General features: G+C 39.3%; 1 protein-coding gene and 1 long non-coding RNA gene across 3 annotated transcripts in view; one reads left to right on the top strand and one right to left on the bottom strand.

Annotated features, from left to right (window-relative positions):
• DCBLD2 (discoidin, CUB and LCCL domain containing 2) overlaps window positions 1-3,178 on the top strand; it is a 43,387-nt gene extending 40,209 nt beyond the window's left edge. For both annotated transcript variants that reach the window (XM_084522774.1, XM_084522775.1), the window contains one exon: window positions 28-3,178. In XM_084522774.1, coding sequence (XP_084378900.1) covers window positions 28-470 — 443 coding nt within the window. In that variant the 3' untranslated portion in view covers window positions 471-3,178. The remainder of the gene's footprint in view (window positions 1-27) is intronic.
• LOC311438520 lies at window positions 877-13,352 on the bottom strand. Its single transcript, XR_014694160.1, has 7 exons — window positions 12,059-13,352; window positions 8,216-8,322; window positions 5,312-5,453; window positions 4,429-4,533; window positions 4,000-4,062; window positions 3,392-3,532; window positions 877-1,367 (listed from the first exon to the last, which is right to left on the bottom strand). It is a non-coding gene; the product is annotated as an uncharacterized lncRNA (long non-coding RNA).
• Between the last annotated feature and the right edge of the window lie 1,067 nt (window positions 13,353-14,419).

The following is a 14,419-nucleotide window of genomic DNA, read 5'->3' as shown; positions in this document are numbered from 1 at the left end:
TCTGTTTTGTTGGTGCTTGCGCCACAGAGTATGCTCAGCCACTGGTAGGGGGCATCGTCGGCACGCTTCATCAGAGATCAACCTTTAAACCAGAGGAAGGGAAAGAAGCAAGCTACGCTGATTTGGACCCTTACAATTCACCGGTACAAGAAGTCTACCATGCTTACGCTGAACCACTACCTATAACTGGACCAGAATATGCAACGCCAATAATCATGGACATGTCCAGTCACCCCAGCACTCCTCTTGGAGTTCCTTCCATTTCCACCTTTAAAGCAGCAGGGAACCAAGCTCCTCCGCCGGTGGGAACTTACAATAAACTCGTATCGAGGACAGACAGCGCATCATCAGCACAGGCGCTGTACGACACGCCCAAGGGGCAGCTGGGGCCAGGTGCTGCAGAGGAATTGGTGTACCAGGTACCGCAGAGCACAGCCTACTCCGCCGGGAGTAAGGAGGAACTAAGTTAGCTCATGCGTAAGGTAGGATGAAGGCAACTGTGGCTTGTTTTTAAAAGCCAGCTGACGGTTTCATTTTCTAATCACACTGTTTTTATATTGTTAGTCTTAAGTAATACAATGTTGAACCAAAAGATGTGGCATTGGAGTCTGGGAAACCAGTAATTCTGCCTTTTCTTAAGCTGTATATATAATTACAGCTTGTCTCTTGCAAAAAACATGGACTTCTTTTTTTTAAACTACTGTACAATTGTCTGCCAGACATGAGAGAAGAATTCTTCAAGATTAGCTTCAGTAATTCATAGATGTGAATAATAAATTGGGAGAAACAACTGTTTTAAGTACAAAAGCCAATAATTTTTTGCTAATGGTACTATTTCTTACTATTTCTGAGGGGAAAAAAGCCCACAATCAGAACTCTTAACTTTCTAAAATCTGTATGTTAGCACTATAGCTCCTAAAAATTAATTTTACCCTACAAAATGCATGTACTACCTTGGACTCTAAAAATAATATCAGGACTGATGGCAAAAATCCCATTAACTTCACAGCATAAAATAGTCTTGATAGTAAATTGTTATTTTCGCTTTTGTTCACAGGATTGCTTATTGTAACCTGTGTGTTCCTCATATTTCTCACCATTGTTGTTAGCCTTCTAAAACTGCCTATACAATCCCTTTTCTTTTCTGCCTCATCTCCTTAAGCCACTCAGTCTTGATCCCTTCTAGGGATAAGGTAGGTACAGTCTAAGTTTTACAAGCAACTTACCTGACAACTGTTTTTGCGTGTTCCCTGCTCAGTGAAGGCTGCTCTGACCAGCGTCTGCATTCGATTCAAACTTGTACAGGAAGATGCCAGGTGTTCGAGGTGGCTTGAGTTCAGAGAGGTTCCCGCACCCTCAAGCAGTATCTGTTGTTGTACGTTAAGATGTGAGCATATACAAAGAAAAATATGTATATACTTTTGTGAGTGCTTGAGAAAGCACACAAATACTCTAATGGTGCATAGCTTGTGTTAATACATGCATTTAGCACATATGGTACATTTTAGCACAATTGGAAAACTTTGGCCATAGGGCTTTTCTTATGATTGTTCTTAGTAGAAGTATAAACAATTCCAAAACCTTTGCCGAGAACAATTACTGTTCCAAAGAGTGTCAATTTTAGAAGCATTTAATTGAATTTGTATCTTTTTGAATGTTCCAGTTTTCTCTACTGCAGTCAGTCTTCTACTTGAGATAACATAGACTAGTTTTATCTAGGTAATCACAAGATGAAAGCAACGTGGCTATCACTTCTTATCTTGTTAGAAAAAAGCACAGCTTTTTAACATAAACAAGTAGTAGAAAAAAATCTTAAATAGCTTTAATTTTTATTGTAACAGCACTGTTGGGAGGATGCTGAATTAATTTATAAATGTGAAAATCCCTAGCTGCACACTAGCCCAGTTTTATGGACTTTAATGGTTACTGTTTGTTTCTGTGATATAATTCAAGTCAGCCTTGTTTATTGCCCATGGACTTTACACGGGGTGGATAACATCCAAATGCAAACTAAAATACTATTTAAGCCGACTGCCACCATGTGTTTCTTACCAGTATGGGATCCTGACTTAACACTTGAAATTTTTTTGCACAGAGGCTGTATATAACTCAGTAAACCAAATTTTTATGCTCTGCTACCTTAAAACCCAATTCTACATTTTTTTTTGATCATGAGAATGATGCATTTTTTTAGATGTGGGAGTCTAAGCCTAAATCTGAATAGGCAAATAAGTTTGGTATGCAGGACCTAGTCATGAAAAAGGAAATTCCTGCATATAGGTTGCATTTTTGGTGTTACTGAAACATTTTATGCTTGATAAAGCTAGTTTGCAATCTTTATAGTTTTGCTTAAACAGGTAAGTATGTGCTCTTACTCATCAGTAGCAATTATGACTCTGAAATTACCTGATTTTATTTGAAAGGTGCAGAAAGCTATGTTTGCACCAAGCTGTGACATACTTATTCCAGCCAAGTCAAGAAACATTTAAAGCTTTTAGGCTTAGAAAAAAATATTCTGCCATAAAAATGAATGGATATGTTCAAGTCAATAAAATTAACACTCTTGGAAATCTGCATTTAATTTTTACTGTAGGCCAGATATGGTATAACTGTGGGTGTACTGTAGACTAAGATGGTGTTAGAATTAAAGAGTTTCTGTAGAGGGAGTTATTTTCAAGCAACCAAATGCAGTGTCATTTCCTGAGCAGCATAAGCTGTTGACTGGAATGGTTGCTTTAAGAATGGAATTAAGTTCCTTTTCTGAAAGAAATGGGTCTTGTGCTTTGCTCCCTGCTTTCAACTTTGATCATTTTATCTTCTAGGGCTAAGATACATTTGAATATTGAACATTTGGGTTTAAGATGTATGCTATGAACTGTTAAACACTGATACCCAAATGTAATTGCATGACACACCTAAGGTTAGCATTTTCCTGTGTGCAATGCAAGCAGAGGTACATTTAATGGGTCTCTTTTTTACATGTGAAGACATATGGATATAAAATGTATTTCAATCTTGTTTGGCTTGAGTATTCTCCCAGAATGTATGTTCTTACCTCAGCATGTATTGTAGTTGCTCAGTATTTGTATATGTTGCTAGAAATTAGACTGTATAAATAGTGAGTTTTTTAATGTATGTTAAAAAGTATTTTAAATAAATTGTACATACGTATCATGCACAGTATGTCTGTATTTGACAACCTACTGCCAATAACCTCTGGTTTGGAAATGCAAGGGTTATTTTTTAGCTACGATACTACATCTGGGCCATTCCCTGCCTCCAGGACTGACGTTATGCTGTTTCCTGGCAGTAGGCGTAGGTAGCAACCAGGCAAAGAGGAATCCATCCTCGTCATGTCACCAACCATTAGAAGCAGTAAACTGACACTTACCAGAGCTCTCCTCGTGGCGGAAATCTGCTGCTGGGACAAGCGGTATTTGCAGGCAGGCTCTTCCTGGAGTTTGCTGCTGGCAGAATGCTGGGTCTGCGCTACCCTCCGAAGACGAGTTGAGACACCATGCAGGCAGCTGCCCTAGGTTAGTGCAAAGAGAAGATCAGGCTCTGGTCCAGTGCAACCCACTGCTTAGGGGCAGAGACAATCCCTCAACACCACTCAGCAGACCACCCCCTCTGTACTAGCAGTCAGCCAGACCATAGATATTTTCCAATTACTGACAAAAAACCTTCTTTTGCTTTCAAATTTTCCATTCTTTACCTTAATTCTTGCACTACAGTTCCTGAAATAAGATATTTTTTTTTTTGCAAGTACAAAGTTATAATTGGATCCTAAATGGCTTAGTCTTGAGCTTGTCAAATTGAAATACTCCTTGCACCATTACCAGCAGACTACATCAAGCCTCTCTGTATCATGCACTGACCACTATTCTAGGAGGCCTGATCTCAAATGGGACAGGGAACTGTGTAAGGCAGAACGCATGCTATTTCCTTAGATGTCTCTGCACCTTGTTAAATATACATTTTGTGGGAAAAACAACTTACCTGTAATAAATGCTGTTACTACAGTTTGTGCTGTCTCAACTTCATGTTTAAGGTTTTTCACAGCTTGGGTAAAGGCAGAAAAAAAATGGAAGCAGAAATGCATCTAGATTTCTGAAAATGTTTGTTTCAGAATTAGCAAACATCCTACTCTTGCATACCTTACAGTGCATGCAAGACTCCTGAAATACTCATCTTTTATTTTTTTGTTACTTTCCCACTAATGCTATGAGGTAATAGCAAAAGCTCAGGAGAAGTGCTTAAGTTAAAAGGCAAAGTATTCTGTTCACTATACAAACTGCATTATTTCTAGGGAAAAAAAGTTCCCCAAAACTTAAAACCTTTAATGTAAATGAAATTTGTCCATTAGCCATAATAACACTGAGTATTCACATTTGTACTGTATTGCTCTATACTGAGAACAAAACATACCTTACACCTGCAAACTCATCTCCTTCTGCACTGGGAGTGTCTCTGCAAGCTGGAGGAAACTCTTGTAACTCTACTGCACACTTGAGCTTTCTTCTAGCAGTGAAACTTCAAGGAAAGAAACACACGTTACTCAAAATGTGTGATGCTGGCCTGTGAGGAGAGTAGCAATAAGGAATTGTTAGTGTGTGTAAGTGACAAACCTGGGAAGGCCAGCTTGGTAAGTTGTCACATCACACTTTCTCTTAAATAGATCTTAAAACAGTTATTGATAACGCAACTAAATATACCACGGTTCAACTTTGAAATGCACAGCTATTAAATATTATGAAACCACACAAATTCTCATCTGAAAAACTTGAGAAAACGGTGTTAGTTTTCAGCACGCCATGTTGTTTTTACCAACTGCTGGTGCTGCTGCCTTGCAAAAGGGAAAGAAAATGCTGTTTTCACAGGTAATGACTACTGCACGTAAAATTGGAAGGATGACTTCTAGCTGTATTCACATTTAAATGGCAGAAGCAACTTCTGTCTGCATGCTGGAACTATTCAGAATGACTACACAAGCAACTCTATGATCAAGTAACAGAGCAATTCCTTTTGCTTTTTTTTACTTTTGTATGTGGCTTTAAGGAATGCAGGGTTATAGCAGTCAGGATGCTATCGGAGAAGAAAGTTGAAGTGGAAACCTACAGTCAGGTTTCACACTAATACAATGCAGCAATACTTCTATTCAGACTGAACAGATCATGTAGAAAAGATTTCCTCAAGCAATAATTCTCTAATCTTGCAGCTTGCTTGCACTAGTGCATGTTTGTCAGACAGTTTATTTATGGCCTATTATAAAATCTTACATTATTTCTTAAGTGCCTGCAGGTCACTTTACCTTGCTCCTGAACATGGCGCAGCTTCACATAGTTGTAGCTCTTTCAAAGCAAGCTTCTGGTGACAACGAGATGAGTGCCAGAGACCATTCTGCTCAGGGAGGCTCTTCCACATTGGACATATGTCCTAGGACACGATTCTTTCTGAAACAAAAAAATAAATACATAAATTGAGTTTTAACAGCAGAAAGAAAGAATCAATGTTTTGTTTATCAAACACCTGATATGCATCTAAAACAGTTGATAAAAATACATGGACAATTGGATCAAATTATTTCTTAAGTCACAGAAGTAGGTCTGATGCAAACCATTCTGAAGGTTTATTTTGAAACACCTCAAAGTAGATTCAAAGATATATTCTATACTGCTTGACCTTCATAAATCCTGGTGGATTTTTCTCTGCATTAAATAAATTAAAAAAAGCAACCTTGTTTCTGCAAAAATGGCTTTGTCAGGTCACTTTAGCCATCTCTGAAATAGACCACATTGCTAATATGGGTAGCAGCTGTAAGCAGGATTTGGTAACAAAGTTAAAGCTCAAGTTGTAAGTGACTGTAGTAATTTGTAAGCCTTTGTCTTAGTGTCTCACCTGGGAAGTGGGATGTCCAGCCAGCAATGTGACTACCTGCTGCTACTAGCTCCATCGTTAGTGGTGACCCAGGTGCTGCACCTGGAAGCTGCTGTGGCCTCTCTTAAGTGCATCAAGCACCCAAGTGCTGAGGGGAAGTGCTGACCTCACAGCCTGGTCACCAGAACAGCCAAACAGCACAGCGACACACACTCAGACAATCAGGATATAGGTTTCCTTTGCTCTCACAAAATGTCCTCAGCTGTACTAAAAAATACCACCAATGAGCTGCTGAACTTTTTTGTACCAATAATCACTTCATTTCACATTAAGGAAAAAAGCAACTTTCAGAATTCACCTTATACAGCTTCTCACTCACTGTGAATTAGTTTTTTTTACCATTTCTACAAACTTTTGTATTTTCTTCCATTGTATCAGTAGAAGAGCCATTGCCTGCAGTATGTACCAATATAAACTGCTGCCGTGCAGCAGGAAGCATTCCTTTGGGTTTCTATCCCCAAGCCATCCACTTTAAAAAGGAAAAACAAAAAAAAGTGTAAGAGTGCTCTTTCAAGTTTGGCTGAAATTGGTCTTTGACTTTTGGCAAAGAAAAGGCAGAGCAAATAGTGCAGAAAGTCTCACCTTGTTCAAGAAAGGACAATACAAAGGATTTGAAAAAACTGTGGTCAGTCAAGTAGTTCCTTCACTACAAGCAAAGCATAAGAATGCAGCCCACCAAGGCTTCTTACAAAGCTCCTCGGAAAAGAAAGCAGGTGGAGGCAGAGAGAGGAAAAAGGTGCAGTGGAAGATATATCTGTCACAACGCACATACCAAGTCTGCATTAATAGTACTGAAAAGCTGGTTGCACTCCCTGACATGTCAACAACTGCAAAATCCTGCAGTCCTGATGGCCGTGGAGTAGTATCAACATGGATGGCATAAAGAGTCAACCTTGTTCACCAGTTAAATGACATTCTTTAGCTGCCAAAGTCATGAGAAAGCTATCCGTTTTGCATTTTGTGAAACAAAGAGACAAGGGAAAGAGTTTTTCATAGCGATGATTAGGAACAATTGAGGAATGGCTACAAAGGAAACAGAGCAGAGGGAATTTTAAATGATGAAGACCTTTAACACAGTATTTTTGTAGCTGTTTAAGATCAAAAGGCAGACAAGTTTCACACACACCTCTAAGAGGCAATAAGTACAGCAATTAAGAGCAGGGTGCAAACAAACCAAAAAGGCCAGCAGTATTTTATACTCCTTCATACTTCAAAGAGAGAGAAAGCAGAACCTCACTTTTAGCTGGAAAACTCAGTGCAAGCAAAAGACTTGAGAATTACTTTAAAACCAGATTGGTTTGTCACATAAAATATACTGCAAAGAAACTGACCAGAAAAAAAATAAGGTCTTTTATGATTATCTACAGTTCAAATTCTACCATTGGTGATTGAAAAGATCTTGTCAAGATCATTTGGTGCCTATCATGGCTAGTCAGGTACTTGGAATGGTAACTGTGTAAGGAAAGGCTTTTCTTACAAGAAATCAGGCTGTTACAGAGAAACACCAAAATTAACAAATGGTGACTGTCTCACACTTCTCTGCCTGGGTTAAAATACCGATGTCATGCATTTCATTTAATGTTTTACCAGTTTCACTCAGGCTTGTTCTGGCTGTAGTTCATCCTAATAAACAGTATGGCTAACTGAGCAGTAACAGTGGAGGCTGCAATAGACAGAATCTACTTAATTTATTAAGTTAGAAAAAGATGTCGCCAAATCAGGAGGTATCCTCTGGAAAGGGGAAGCAACTAAGCCTTCTCTGGAGGCATGCATCCTCCAGGCTGTGGGGTGGGACAAGGCACAAGGAGAGGAGCTCCGAAAGGGGCCCTGCAGTTCAGCCAGAGCCCACACAGAGCAGCAAGTTGCTGACAGGCACCACCACCATGCACAAGTGGTCACCAAAGCATCCAACAGGCTGGAGAGTGCCAAACCCAGGCATTACGGAAACCAAGCCTGAAACCAAGCTGAAGCCTGAACAGAACTGAAACCTACACTACAATAACATACAGGATTTATCGTGTCTTCATGTGTTTTGCCTTAGTCACTTTATTCTCTCCTTTTTAAGTTGCTCCAGGATTTTGAATTGAAAAGCCCTTCTGCTCTTTAGGGAGCTCATGGGAAGTGGAGGTCCAGGGAAATCGAAGAGAACTCCACCCCATCACAAAGCTGCTTCAGAATTTGCACAGGAATTGAGATAGAAATGGGTAATTTACATTCACTACAGTCTTGCACGTAACAATACCTTAAACAGAAGTGCAGAAAGGCATGAGAACAGTACCTGCCTTGAACTGCTATTTGACGTACTGTTCATTCTCACGACACAGCAGAGAAAATGTCTGGTTCAAGGGACCTTTCCTGAGGTTCACGATTTGCTTGTAGCTCCAGCTGTGAAGACAAAGTAGTATTCTGTATCAGATATAACAGCATTGTAAAACACACACACAAATGTAAACTCACTTGGACATATGGAACAGGTATGACAGAATACATTCAGGACTCATTCAGGATTGCAATTGCAGAACAAAACCAAGAACATTCTCCAGACACTGAGATAAAATACTGCAAACAACCTTCTGCCTTTTTGTTCAGATTTTATGACAACAATTTTGGAACAAAAACTAAAATGTCGGAAAAAATTGAAACCCCAGAGGATGTCCCTAAGCTACCTATATTAAAACGAAACTTTATCCAGTGTCTCTTTCTGTGCAAGATGAGTGCTCAATTGGAAGTAAAAACTTGTATTCCTCAGTGAAGCTCAAATGTTTCACAACTTTAAATGGTTTCCCAGCCCCGGTTTCATGCAACAAGAAAGCATTAAACTGGTCCAAAAACTCACTGATGTACAGAAGTAGCCAAAACGAGGTTCATAGCTCTCAGCCCGTGTAACAGCATTTTAGTTACGACCCTTGAAAAATCATCTTCCTTCAGGAAAGCATGCAAAAAGACCTCATGTCACTATCCTCAAATAATTACGCAGCATCCTGTCCTAAGTCGTAGCTGGTACAATAAACACCATATAAATCAGCACGCACCACATACAGTATGCAGTGGGTAAATTCTAGTACTAAATTCTGGTGGGTAAATTGCACAACAGAAATATTTTAGAGATTCTTCCAGTAATAATAATACATTAATTACTAGTGAAGAGCAGCCTTCCAAACACTGACAAATCCTTCACGAAAAGCACATGCCGAAAACAACACTGCCCAGCATTTTTTCTACACAGGAGAGGAAGATGGAACCATGTACACAAAGAACTGTCTCCTCCATAAAGCAAGGAAAAATGTTGATTATTAAACCAAACTTCTCTCATAAAACTACACCTCCACTGGCAGTATTCCCACTTAAAACAGTGGCAGATATTAAATTTGTCCGCATTGAGAGACCGAAACCATTATTCATAATTCCAAAAGTTTTAATGATTTTTGCATCTGAATCAGATTTTAAACGCATACAGTAATGAAATGAATAGCCACATGATACTCAACACTAATAATGCTGCCTGCAAAATCAGTTCCCAGTGAGTAAACCTCAAAGACCGCTCTAAATACAGCTATATTAGTATTATCAAAACCTGTGTTTACTTCCAAATTTGACGTTTTATAAGGCATTTGTATGGCTGAGTTAGCATTATATAATTCCAAAAATATTTTTTGCACAGGTCACGATACCAGCCTTCCCATAAATTCAAAGATAACCTCCCTTAGCCTCAGCTGTAAATGTCGTCACTGGTTTTTCATTTTCTGTAATGCCAACAGCACTTTGGACATCAAGAGACTCTAACATATATTGGCATAGCTAATCATTTTCCTTAATAAATATTTGAGACACTTGTTTTTCGCTAAGGCTCCACCCCCAGTGACTTCTCTGATTTATCAGAGTCTGGAGGATAGGTGCATCACAGTTCAAATGAGTACGCCCAGCTATACCATTGGAATCCTCCTTCATAAATTACCCACAGCTTTAAAAACTTTGTCTAGTGATGAATTACTTTGTTGATACAAAGAGAGGAGGGTAAGAGGAAGCTGTTTTCCTGGTGTGAACAATGCCAATTTATTTCACTTTGGGGATGTTTTTCTGAAAAATGATCTATTTTTGAAACATCAGTTTTCTGCAGGATCTCTGGTGTGGGACTTCTCAGAGATAGCAGAATGACACATGGAATTCCAAAAAGCTGTATGTCCAATTTAACACTATTTCAACAAGGTTGTTTTTTTTCCTTTTGTTTTACATTGTAAGATGCAGTTGAAAAGCTATTTTCAAAATCTGCAATTCAAACACAGATATTTCAAAATATCTTCAAAGAGCTAAAAAAATGCTAACTTGGTATTCCTTTTTACATGTCTTCAGACTTCGATCACATAGAAGCTGAAATGGTTCGCATGCCTTCTCACCATGAAGCTTCACATAGAAGCAAATAGAAATTTAACATGAAAAAGCTAATCTTCTTTACCCTGTCATCTATAAACACATGCATGAAGAATATATTTACAATACTTGTTGACTTATTGTCAACACATATTAGTATATTAATATATTAGTATATTAATATATTAGTATATTAATATATTAGTATATTAATATATTAATATACTAATATTGATTAGTATATTAATAATATACATTAATTACTAATTAGTATACTAATATTGATTAGTATATTAATATATACTAATTAATATACCAATATACTATTAGTATATTAATATATACTATTAATATATTAATATACTAATATATAGTTATATATTAGTATGTAGTTACACATTATAAGTAGTTCCATTTCAAGGTTGTGCTACAAAGTTCTGAAAAATAAAAACAAGCCCTTATTTTTACAGAACTTGAGGAAAAAGAACACCTGAAACAACATTTTTTCTGCACAAAACACTTATATAAAAATGCCACTGTCTTACTCATTTTTTTCCCTATACGTTTGCAAGCCAGTTTTGCCACAAACTCGAAGTTTATTTCTTCATAGCATTGACAACACCATGGAAACAAAACAAGCAGATTCTGTTACTAGCTACTTTGAGGCTGATTAGCAAAATAAGATCCTGATTTTATAATCTAAATATGTAATGGTGAATGCTTATAAAAATCCCTACTGAGTCAGACTAAAAAAATATTTTCCCATTTAAAGCTATAATTACCCACCATCAGGATTCAGCTGATTTTGTTTTCATATCAAATAAATGAGGTACTGTACAGCTCAGAACATCATTATTTCTATTAAAAACATTTTATGCTTTTATTAGCATTATTAAGATACATTAGTAGTATGTCATTTCATTAATAAAAGTATTTTCAGATGAAAGATATATTCAAAAGGCCTTAAAAATAAGTGAATCGGAGACTTCTTGGATTTTCTACTAAAAAAAAAGGAAAAAAAAAAAAAGGAAAGAGCAAATGTCTGGCAAATGCCAGGATCAATCTAGCATTTTCCTCTCAGGCACTTCATTGACCAGTGAGGCTCACCCATGGTATGTGTGAATTGAGTTTGGAAGGAAGCATACATTTTTTAGACTTACAAAACAAAACAACTTCCCTGGCTCTTTTCTAGTGAACAATAAACGGTGCCCAAATACGCTTCATCCATATAAAGGCATCTGGAATAGCTAAAACAGATGCAGACATGTTAACTTAGTGATGCAAATCTCAACCTAGAAGATACCAGATTAGATGTGGTGCATTGGTTGTGCTCGCTTGGATGTGGTTACCGCATTGTATCATCTGTTTACCAGGTTTTCATTTCACTCCTTCCTAGCACATGGCTGGCACTGAGAACTGGTACTAAACTAGATGGCTACAGAAATGGTCATTCTTACGTTACTCCTATTGCCACTCGTGATTTGAGAGTCCCTAAGCTTGCAGCACAGTGGCTTTTTGTACATTAGCTCCGAACCAGCTGTTGTCTGGCCAGACCGAAAGACGCAAAAATTAGTTTTTTTGTTTGTTTGTTTGTTTTTAAATAAAAAAATGCAATGCACGTGACTCTGTTCACAGTGTACCGAAGCAGGGTTGACCCAACACTGGACCTGCGCACAGTACCACATGCTCGCGCTGGGACACTCGCAGGGCTTGGTACCCACGGCCGCAGCGCTGGCGCACCAGCAGAGCTCACCCGCTGCCTCAGGCGAGGCGCAGCCCAAGGTCCCCTCACGGCTCCGCAACGCCCAGCTGCCGACCTGCCCGAGCCGCCCCCTAACATGGCGGCGGTCCCCTGCCGCCTCAGGCAGCGCTCAACGAGTGACCGTTACCGCCACGCGCCGACCGCTGCTGCCGCGCGCCCTCAGCTTCTCGAGCCCCCATTGGCTACGACCTGCACCTCTCCTCCCGCCCGCCGCTTCCCTATTGGCTCGCCGCCCCACCGATCGGCGCAGGAGCCCGCCCCCCGGCCGCCTGCACGGGTGGCGGCGCCGCGAAGGAGCGATGGCCGGGGGCAAGGGGCAGCTGGGCGGGTGGGCACCGCAGCTGCCCAACCCAGGGCTCCCCTGCTGCCTGTACTGGTACATTTCCGTCCCATTAACAACGGGCACGGCCGCAGTATGGTGCGGTTTTGGACAAAGCCGGCATCAACCAACCACCTTTTCCTAGTAAAAGAGCAAGCGGTTTTACTCTTAGCACAATAAAGTCTGAAGAACAAGTACTTCAACACAAAAGACTTCCCTTTTTGCATTAATTTCTAGGGGAATCATGCTCAGCCTGCACGTATCCCCCTCACAGTAACTTCTGAGTGAAGTTTGGCTGAGGAAAACTTGCCAATGTGTTGGTGCTATTTACAGTGGTAGCATCTATGAAATGTGTAGGGTAAATGCAGAACAAAGGCCCCCTTAGTTTCCCACTGAGGGAAAGCCTCCAGGAACAGCTCTGTAAAAACACAAAACTGTCCAAGTCCCCCCAGCCATACTGAATGCTCCAGCCCTGACCAGCCCTTAAATCTCCTGCTGTGGGCTGACACGTAGCCTTTGTGAGCTTCACAGGTCACTACTACTTGCCTTTCTTGATACTGTGCTATTTCAGTACCAGCATCAGGCAAACAAACTACGTGAAGCAGAAGTGACCCAGACAGAGTGAAGACAGCATTAAAAATACATGGCTCAGGCTGCCTCGTCACTTACGAGCTACTGGTCCACTTCTTATAAAAGAAGCACAGCCTGGGTTCCAGTAGAGACAACTCCATTAACTTTGGTACAGTACTGAAACTTTAAATTTATACCCACCCCATAGGAAGGGAAGATTTTTTTTTGCAATTATTGAATCAAAGGCATTCCTGAAAATAATCAATCCTTCAGAACACTAGGAACACTTAAAGTTACACCTGACATATTTTTACCTCACTTCTTTCTACAACCTGTTCACAATCACCTCTTCGGTGTTTATAAGAATTCCTGACAAAACAGGTAAGTTTCAGGGCAAGCCCCAATTTTAAAAGGTAGTCTATTTACTTACATTTTGTGAGACATTCCACTGCATTTCAATCAAAATCCTGAAAAAGCCAAAAATGATGAAAGTGCCCAAAAGGCTTGTGCACTGTCTCCTAATTTTCTTACCTCCCTTTGAAAAGCAACTCTTGACCTTTTTAGCTAAGACTTGGCTTTCCGCTGGTTGCCTGAGGTGAAGTTATGAACTCAGAAATCTGAATGATAAATTCCTCAAGCTACAGCCTGAAAGTCATTGGCACAATTACAATTTATACATCTGTTAAGCAATTCTTGTATTTAATTCATTTTATCAGTAACAAAAATATGCAAAGATAAAATCTTATCCATAGCTTTACTTCTTAGCTCATCAACTTCACTCAGGATCAATGCCTTTTTTTATGATTAACTGCAAAGCCAGAAATGACATGAGAAATGCATGAATAAAGCTTGTTGAAATACCTTGTGATCATTGCTAGATCTCATGAGACCCAGCAACTGTGATCTTATAACATGGAAATTTGCCTGTAAGTACTGGATTTTTTTTTTTCTTACCCAACATAGCAAAGAAAACCTCGTGCAGTCTGCAGTCAGGACAGAGATGGCTGACACCAAAATTACACGTGAGCACAGCTGATGCTTGTCTGTTCTAAATTCTCATCTCCAGCCCTGGCTCATTATCATCAGAGGATAAGCCTAGGAAAGACCTTAGATACAGAAACCTCACTGCTTTATAGGCTGTCTAATTCTTGTAATGTTTGGCTGATTACTCACTGATTATTCTTGCACTATTCTTTACCTTTAGAGATTTTAATTTAAAGTAACAGTGTTGCAGTCAAAGTAACACATTGAACATAGAACCAGGGTAAAAAACAGTAAAAACTGAATCGAGTTTCACAAAACTGACAGTACTCCAGAACACGCTTTCTGTGTAAATTCCATTTGTAAATAAAATAGCAAAGATCTGAACTGAGATGGGTCAGCAAAATGTAATAAGTTAACAAAAGCATTCATGCCACACTTGATTTGTCCATGGACTGCTGTTCTTATGACCATACATTATT

This window comes from Aythya ferina (assembly GCF_964211825.1).
Source record: "Aythya ferina genome assembly, chromosome: 1".
In the NCBI taxonomy this organism is placed as follows: domain Eukaryota; kingdom Metazoa; phylum Chordata; class Aves; order Anseriformes; family Anatidae; genus Aythya; species Aythya ferina.
This window is presented reverse-complemented; position numbering and strand designations above follow the sequence as displayed.